Source organism: Daktulosphaira vitifoliae, unplaced genomic scaffold (assembly GCF_025091365.1).
Source record: "Daktulosphaira vitifoliae isolate Bord-2020 unplaced genomic scaffold, ASM2509136v1 Scaffold_3, whole genome shotgun sequence".
Lineage (NCBI taxonomy): Eukaryota > Metazoa > Arthropoda > Insecta > Hemiptera > Phylloxeridae > Daktulosphaira > Daktulosphaira vitifoliae.
Window position 1 is genome coordinate 967,997 of NW_026099574.1, and position 9,997 is coordinate 977,993.

Here is a 9,997-nt window from a genome sequence, read left to right on the forward strand (position 1 = left end):
ATTTTTTTCTATTTAATAATATTTATTTCAAACTTGCAAGTTGAGTTAAAAGTTATGGTAATAAATTCATTTTTTTTTTATTAAAACTTTCACTTTAAAGAACAAAAAGAAGTAGGTTCAAAATGATTACTTTTAACATATTAAAAATCAATAATAATTTGAAAATAATTAATTATAAAAATTATATAATATATAATTAAAATAATTACTAATCTGGATATAATTAAGGAAATAGGAGTTGATGTTGGGTTGGGTTGGTTACATTTTTAACTTTATAATGCTATAACTCATTGAAAAGTGTACGAATCAACACAATTTTTTTATGAGAAATAATATTTTTTAATAATCCCTTTTTCATTCGACATACTTTATCTTAATCAGGGTATTAATAAGAAACTAGCAGATAATGTAGCTTTTGTAATTATCCACCAATTTCTTAGAATTAAACACTATCTACTGATTTGCATCGAAGCGTTTCTTATGATAGTGATTTTAATCACTGTCAGATTAAATCTATACTGGACCCAACTATGCAACATCCCCACTATGCCGCGACCCCACTGTGCTGGGTTTTTTTTTTTAAATAACCCGTTGTTGCTATATATATAATTAATAATATGCTATATTAGAATAGAATAAAAATATACAGGCTGTAATAGAAAATTTAACTCGTTTTTGTGAGGAAGTGAAAGTTATAAATGCATCGCCGGGCCGGTTCGTGTCACTCGGCGTCGCGTGACCTGTCGGACGAGGAGAGGCAGTTGTGTCGCAATCGCCATCCAGCGGTAAAACAGGAAGTGCAGTGCGACACGACACTGTATGTTAAAAACCATATATCATCCTTAGGGGTGAATGATATAGCAGCTTGAAAGAATCATGTCAAGTATTATATTTTTTTAACTACGTTAAAAACTGAGTAGATATTGGTTTTGTGATGAGTATTTTTTTTCATGTTTGTCCATTAAAGTTCTCAGCTTTTACTGCACCGACTTTAATGATCAATACGCCAAAAGAACCCAATTTTAATCTTGTTGAATCAACACGAAATATTTAGTAGAATATAAGTTATTAGATTTATCAAAACATCGTGAAACACTCCGTATTTTGAGATTCAAATAGATTCTTTTAAAACTAGCCAGTTGATTATTTTTAAATTTCATTTTATTTTTATTAATTACATATGTCTCTTCATTTATCTGTTATAAAACATTTAATAGCCTCCCTTATAACTTATAAGGGCGTCAACTTTGTATTAGCTTCAATACGAAACTGAGAACATCTTGATTTTGTGATGGTGTGTGTTTTTTTTTTTGTCAGTCCATGACAATTCTCAGCTCTGACTGGACCAATTTTAATGATCAATACGTAAAAGAAACTCGATCTCAATCCATAATAACCAATTCTTTGTAAACATTTGAAAAACCCCCTCAATTTTAAAAGTTTTAAAAATATATCAAAATTAAGGAAAATTTTAAATGTTTTAACTTGTACCAAATTTTTGTTATACATTTTTGAAGTGTATTACTAAACTAAAAAAATTAATTCCTGCGTCCACTGTGCGGCGATCTCAAATTTTTGTAAAATTATTATGATCATTTTTAAAATTTTAATCTATGATTTCGATTATATAACTCAAAACTGGTTGAAAATAGCAGCGATACTTAGTACGAAAAATTTCCTAATAGAATATGAATATTTTTTTAGTTACGTATATATATTGATTTCATAAAAGCAATTATTTAGATTTATAATTCATCTCTTATACATAATAAAAGCATAAATTTTATTTTTTTTGATAGTAACATACATATTGAAATACCTTATAAAAATATTCTAATTAAGAAAATGACAAACTAATCATAACTTTTGGATCAGTACTTCAAAAATTAATGATATTTTTATACTAGGAGTGTGACCGAGAAATGCTTAGTCATAAAAATATTTGCAACATTTCCCAAAACTAGTCATTAGTATAAGTTCTTAATAACTTTTGATATACTATTCCAAATGTTGTTATCTTTCATTCATTTTATTAAATAAATCATTTTCTGTATTACAAGCCAGTTAAATAAGTATGTCGTGACAAATATTTTGTTCAACTTATAGTATATAACACAAGCTTTGTTTTAACATATGTTTGAAGTTTGAGGTATTTCCGGATCATTTTCAAAAGTTAAAAAAGTATTAAGATTAGAATACCTCCACTATAAGGAAAAGTTATCCCATTTAAAAAAAAGGATGTTGGATGAAAGAAATAAGTATCAAGTACTCATCAAAAATTTGTATAAGTCTATAACTTTTTTCAAAAATTTATAACAATGTTAATTCAAAAAAATTTTAAATTTTAAAATAAAAAGAATATGTTTTTAGCGGTAACCATTTGCACATAGAAAATAAGTATCGTTGGAAGAATTTTTTAACTTCGCATTAAAGCTAAAAATATTTAAATTTTTCGATTATAAAACTTTGAAAAAGATATTTTCACACCTTAAATCAGACTTCAACAACAATTAATAAAAGCAACCAATAAGGAAGATATTTTTATAATTAGTTATTTACAACGGCACTCAAATTGTATAAGATATCCAAGTTCATAACTACAACAACTCAAAAAATTAAGATTTCGTGTTGATCTCTAGTTGTAATTTATTATTTTACATTTCTTCATCTGACAAGTCTACTCTCTAAGAGTTTTTGCCTTCATTATTATCCTTCTCCACCAGAATTTATCTGAATTGCTTCTATCCAGTCCTCAACACCTAGATATATTTAATAATTAATATTTCTAAATCCAATAAATATACAGGGTGATTTTTTTATCATTACCCACTCAATTACTTGCAGAGTAATAATAATTTAAACACATATTTTTAATTTAATAAAATGTTTGAGTTTTTAATTTAATAGTAAATGGCATTTGGATTTTTGATATAACTTAATTCGTTTATTAGATATAATCATTTAAAGTTTCAAATTTTTGAGTCAATATACAGGTATAATACACGAGGGATAACAAAAACAGGTAGCTAATTGATTTTTTATGACATCGATATTAGCAGGTACACAGCATTGTTATTATCAATGATAGTAAGGTACATTGTTGTGAATTATAAATACACTAACTGACAATACAAAAAGTATATCTATTGATAGTCATAATTGATAATAAACAATCCATGAATGTGATAGCAATATCATAAAAAACTAATTAGCTACCTGTATTTGTAATCCCTTGTGTATTATACCTATATATTAACTCAAAAATTTGAAACTTTAAATGTTTATATCTAATAAACAAATTAAGTTTTAATAAAAATTCAAATGCCATTTATTATTGAATTAAGAACTCAAACATTTTATTAAATTAAAAAAATTTGTTACCATTTAAAAAAACAAAGTTGACACCCTTACTAAGCATAAGAGATGAACTTAAAAAGTATTACATAGTTAATAATTCAAGAATAATACGTAATTAAGATAATAATAAAAAAAAAATTTTTAATTATTATTTTTCTGTAAGTAATTGAGTGGGTTATGATAAAAAAATCACCCTGTATAACTAAGTTGATTTCCAAAAGAGAACATTTTTAAAAATTGTTTTTATATTAGAGGTTATGTAAAAATATTTTTTTTAATTATTATACAAAATCATTTAAATAAAATTTTTTTCAATAAAAGTTCCATAACTTTTTTAAAAATGAACAAATGAACATAATTATTAGCTTCGATGCGAAGTTGAGAATGTATTAATTTTACTAAGATGTGTTTTTTAGCTTCGATGCGAAGCTGAGAAGGTATTGGTTTTATTATTATGTGTTTTTTTTTTTTTTTGTGTGTGTCTGTTACCACTTTTTTTCAGCTTTCACCGAACGGATTTCTTTCAACGATACGTCAAAAGATCACAAATCATATCTAGTCGAAGACATAACCCTTCAAAATTGAAAAAAATTCCCCCGTTCCTCGTAAATGGGGGAAACCTCCAAAAAATTACAAATTTAAAAATCGCTAATTTTCGAAATTTTTTCAATTTTTTTTACTAAAAACTGCCGTAACTTTTTCAAAAATGAACATATCAATATAATTTTTTTTTATATAGATGCTTGATGTCTTTACCTATCATTTGGTATATTTTTTTTGTAAATTTGACCCTTTATCTGCCCACAGGGGGGATTTAAAATGACAACTTTTTCACAAAAAAATAACTTTTTCAACTTAAATTTTGAAAGTGTTCCGGAAAGTTTGACACTTTTATATGTATCTTAAATTAAAGCTAATGTAATTTACTTTATTATGCAAAAAAAAAAATTCGGACTGTATTTGATCTTCACGGTGAAAATGGCTACCGAATGCTATTATTGTGTGAAAATTCTCGATTTTATTTTTTACATTTTTAACTTTATAATGCTATGACATATTGAAAAGTGTATGGATCAATACAATTTTTTTATAAGAAATATTATTTTTTAATAATTTCTTTTTCATTCGATATACTTTATCTTAATCGGGATATTAATAAGGAACTAGCAGATCATGTGGCTTTTGGAATAATTCACCAATTTTTTAAAATTAAACACTACCTAAAGATTTGCATTGAAGCGTTTTTATGATAGTGATTTTAATCACTGTCAGATAGCATTATACTTGATCTAACTATGTCACGTCACCACTGTGCCGCGACCCCAATGTGCTGGGTTTTTTTTTAGTTATTTTTTCCTATAGTATTTTAGTACTCCGGTAATTTTTGTAATGACTGGCAGATTTCCATGTAGTTACCAACTTATAATAATTAACTTTATTTCTTGACATATTATTTTAATTTCCCTGTTAAAATTAAGCTTATTTTATTTTTTTTTTTATTAGATAGCAATCCATACACATGTAGTGTATTAGAACAATATAAGTTTTTAACTAGCTTACAAAATGCAATTGAAACTGAAAAAGGTTGGGAAATTGTATATGAAGATTTGATTAAATTAAAATTATTCTTAGCTAATCCAGATAACATTAAATTACACATTACTGGTAATATAGATAAATTATGTGATATTATTCCTGAAGCTTCTGCTGCATTACAAAACATTATTCCAGATAATTTAAAGAGACCAGTACATCCGTAATAAACATTGAGTTATTGTATTACATTTATATTTAATGTTACATTTAATTGTAATTTTAATTTTTAGATTTAAAACACAGTTAGATTCTGAATTTATGTTACCTTTAAATCAATGTAGAATTTGTGCTTGTATTGTTGGAATGGGTTCTATTGAATCAAGTTATTTCATTCAATGTACTGATTGTATAAAAGATCATAATCATCAAGACTATGCTTCTCTTCGTGTATTTATCTCATACTTTACTCAGGTGGAAGTATGTAATCAATATGATTAATACATATTTTTTACTATAATATTTTATGCGATTGAGAAAAAAATGATTTAATACATATTTCTAAATCAAAATGGACTGAGATATTTATGTTTTTTAAAGAATATAGAAATATGATGTATTATAAAAGTGCAGGAAATTAAGAAGTGTATTATTCTTAAGTAATGCTATTTGTACCTATAGTTTAAATGTGATATTTAGAAGTATAAACAAATTAAAAGATTCGTGATAGAATTTTTTTTTTGAAGCTCATGTTGGCAATATTAATTTTTGTTAAGTTTTATTTGAAATGGTAAATAATTTTAGTTCAAGTAATTTTTAAATAATTTATGTAATGTTCTAATTTTTTATATTGCGCCATAGTTAAATACATTAGATAAGATTTAAAATTAAAAAAATGTAGATATAAGCAAAGAAAACGATAATTAAAAGAGGTGTGTAAGAAAGTAACGAAAAATTAAATGCAAAGTCGAAGATCGAAGATATTTTATCTGGTCTGGATGTGGTATGATGTATCGAAAATTATTTCATATAACTAAATTAATTTATTCAATAATACAAATTATTATTTATAAATTTAATCAAGCTATTTATAGTTTATATACATATAGAATTATTATGATACAAAGTGATTTAAAAGTTTACAATTATACAGGGGCACTTGAACCTTTTTTACATAGTGGCAAAAATTTAATGACTAAAATTAGATCCCCTTGATTGTTACTAAGCTAAATAGCGGGTTACGATTTTTTGGTGGATTTTAGTGATTATATATAAAAAAAATTCGGTAATATATAAATATTACTTTTAATAATACATATTATTACCTTCGCATCAAAGCTGAGAATATATTAATTTTAAAATGATATGTTTATTTATTTTCATTAAAAGATCACAAATCGTTTGTAGTTGAAGATATTATACAAAAAAATTGAAATTTTTTTCTTCGTTCCCCGTAAATAGTGAAAATCCTCTAAAAATTACGATGTTCATAATCGGTGAAATTCGATATTTTTTCTTCTAAAAATTGTCAGAACTTATTTAAAATGAACAAATCAAAATAATTTTTTTTTATATTGAAACCTTATGTATTTCCATTTAATTTGTTATATTTTTTTTGAAAATCTGAACCATTACCTACCCACAAGAGGTGTTTCAAAATAGCAACTTTTTTATAAAATTCAACTTTTTCAACTTAACTTTTGAAAATATACCAGAAATACTGTGTCCTAAATAGATGTGTTAAAATAAAGTTTACTTTATGTACTATGAGATTAAAAAAAAAAAAATTTCAACAGCAACTATATATAATTTATGACTAATATTGAAATATCCATATAACTCTATAAAAATAATTTGGAGTTGAAAACCATCAATTTTATATATACGGTTACTTAAATATTTTAAAGACACACTAAAAACATATTGAGATGACACATATGAAGAAAATATGAAAAATATATACATTTTAGAAGGTGTAGACCTGGCCTAGTAAGTAGAAACATATGTTTCAGCGCACGGGAACTCGGGTTTAAACTTTAGGGTGCCAACAGATATTATCTTGCGACTTTTACATTGGTGGTGTCTGGTTTCCGGTACAAGACGGCCCTAATAACCAGTTTATGTAAAAAGTATACGCAAATTGTAAGTAACTAATGAAAATGTAGCCGCAAGTACTCATAAGTTTATATGATGTCGTGACCATTTGCACGATTATACAGCAATTCAAATATTAAGACTTTACTTTTTTTCTTTTTATTTCTAATAGTTATCTTCCAATAATTGTATGAAAATATGTATTGCANATACAACAATTCAAATATTAAGACTTTACTTTTTTTCTTTTTATTTCTAATAGTTATCTTCCAATAATTGTATGAAAATATGTATTGCATTGCAATCGGTCGGGCTATTAATAACTTGTTGGATTCGTACATCTTGTAAATTTTTGATAATTATTATGAAAAATTCTATTGAATAAAAATTATTATTCAGGTTACAACGATGTAGTAACTATAGTACACAAACTTAAATATATTATGTAGTTTATAAATTTATAAAGGCTTCAGTAGGTATAAAATTATTAATATTTTTATTACTTATAATAGTTTTTTACGTAGCAAACATTAACCAACAACACCTTTTGAAGCTTTTGTAGCCAAAATGTTAGAAACTTATAAAATTGACAAATTGACTGTTTGTCGATAACAATATTTCGACGATTTCTTCGGATGTTATTAGCAATTTAAACATAGAGTAATAATTAAATACAATTACAAAAAGAAAAATTTATTTTTATATTAAATTGTATGATTTCCTCATTTCAAAATCAACCATTCACATTATAATCTTAATATGTGAATAGAAATATTAATGTTATGGATTTAAATGAAATATCATAGGCAGTCATCAAAAATAAAAATAAATTTTTAATAAGTGCAACAGTATATCAAAATTTATTGGTGTTGTACTTTCATAATCTGCATTAGTCACTCATTTAATTACTGTATTTTTTGTTTTTAACAGGGGCCTATATGGAAGAAAATTCGAGGATTAGGTTATGCATATTCTTATAATATTACTTTAAAACCAGACGAAGGAAAAATTTGCTTAAGTTTTGACCGTTCAGTAAATTTACCAACTGCTTATCAAGCTACTAAATCAATAATAGTACGTTCAATTTGAAATAAATAATATTTTTACCTTTATCAATTTCTAAAAAAAATCTCAATATGAATTTTTAATATACTTTAAAATATAATTTTTCTATAATAGTTTTGATTTAAAAATCTTTATTTTTCTATAATTACACAATATTCAAGATCTCTTTTGGCTACTATTATTTAAAGTTTTAAATATATTTAAAATTAAACAGCATCAATAATATTTATCTCAAACAGCCACAAAAGATATTTAGAAATTGAGTATAAGTATTTTTACAAATAATATTTATGTTTATTTTTAATGATAATAACATGTTCCCGATATTCGTGATTGTTTGTTATTGTTTTACTGTAATATTGTTCCTAAAGTACGTATGAGCGATTTTTTAGAATTTTTTTTTTTTTATCATAGATTATTATTTAATGTAGACATTTTGTATTGTTAAATCTTTCTCTAATTTTAGGATGAACATTTATCCAATGAACTATTATGGGATCAAACACATTTAGAATCAGCAAAAAGTCGTGCTATATTTGAAATTTTGAACAAGGAAAATTCTACTGATTATTCATCTGCACAATTAATTTGGTTAAGCTTAAGAAATTTAAAAAAAACTTATATTCAGTAACGTTTTAATCATTGTAATGAAATATTTGAAAATTATTAATGTATTTTCTTTAGGGATCTTATTAAACAAATTTCATTAGTGAAACTTGAAGATCTTCCTAAAATTGGCAGAAAGTATGTGATGCCATTATTTAATCCACAATCTACAATAACTGCAGTGATTTGTCCTCCTACAAAAATTGAAGAAACAGCTTATGAATTTGAAAAGTAATATTTAAATGACATTAGAGATGAAGTTGTGTAAATGTAAATAAATGAGATAATTTTAAATTCATTTTTTTCTTAAAATATTTTTCTAATTTTATTTTAGATTAAAAATTTATTGTCTTTATATTTTATCATATAAAATTATCTTCGAAATAAAAACATGTGCATTTAACTAAAACACTGCAATTTTAATTACTCCAGTCATTTACAATTATACCACTTCACCATATTGATTTAAATAACTATTTGCTAATGAAAATATAAATTAAAATTTTCAGAATGGGTATTAAAATGAATGTGTACAAGTCTTTAGATGAAAGTTTTCTAAATAACTAACAGCATACTTAGGTTGAATACTTCAATAAATTATTTTATCAAAGATAAAAATTAATATATATTCTATTTATTAAATAAGACATACTACATTTTGAATTGTAAATGTTTTTTTTATATTAATTATTTCTAAATATGTTAAAAATAAAAACCACTAAATTTGTATATTTGGAAATTTAATATTTACAATAAAATATTGGTAATTAAAATAAATGTGCATCCAAAAATTCTCAAGTATTGTAGACTGTATTCTTTGTATGATTTAGGTTTCTTTTTATATCTTTTTTATATAAACAAAAATATAGTATGACAATTATATAGAAATTAGATGATTTAGTATTAATTAGCATTATGAATTACAGAAATGAATGATGTTAAATATTTGTAGAATAATAAAAGTTTTGTATGTACAATAAATTATAATATACAGATTTTACGGGGTAAACCCGCCACCAACCGTTGGCACTGTGGCATCCGAATCCCCTTATGTAACTTTAACTTTGTCTGATGCCATTTTCATATATAAATATGTTTTAAGGGGACTGCCCTCGTAGCCAGTCCCTGCGTCTAGTGAGCGACTAACTTCACTGGTTGCTTTGACATATTCGTCCATATAGGCTTATTTCACGGCTACCTGTATATCTACAGGATTAACAAGCGTTCGGGTGGCTCGCTGTTCGCGATCGCTTATTCGTTAGTCCAAACGAATGTACTGCTTATTCCGCGGCTAACCTGCATATCTGCAGGCCGTTCCTCTATCAGCAATCTGAGGACGCGC

The 9,997-nt window shown here is 25.1% G+C and overlaps 1 protein-coding gene across 2 annotated transcripts in view; it reads left to right on the forward strand.

The window, feature by feature from the left end:
• The window catches only part of LOC126903090 (uncharacterized protein C05D11.1-like), a 21,177-nt gene extending 11,809 nt beyond the window's left edge, over positions 1-9,368 (forward strand). For both annotated transcript variants that reach the window (XM_050681055.1, XM_050681054.1), the window contains exons 13-18: positions 4,861-5,113; positions 5,184-5,370; positions 7,915-8,058; positions 8,516-8,676; positions 8,734-8,886; positions 9,165-9,368. In XM_050681055.1, the coding sequence (XP_050537012.1) occupies positions 4,861-5,113; positions 5,184-5,370; positions 7,915-8,058; positions 8,516-8,676; positions 8,734-8,886; positions 9,165-9,222 (956 nt within the window). In that variant the 3' untranslated portion in view covers positions 9,223-9,368. The remainder of the gene's footprint in view (positions 1-4,860; positions 5,114-5,183; positions 5,371-7,914; positions 8,059-8,515; positions 8,677-8,733; positions 8,887-9,164) is intronic.
• The last annotated feature ends 629 nt before the right edge of the window (positions 9,369-9,997 follow it).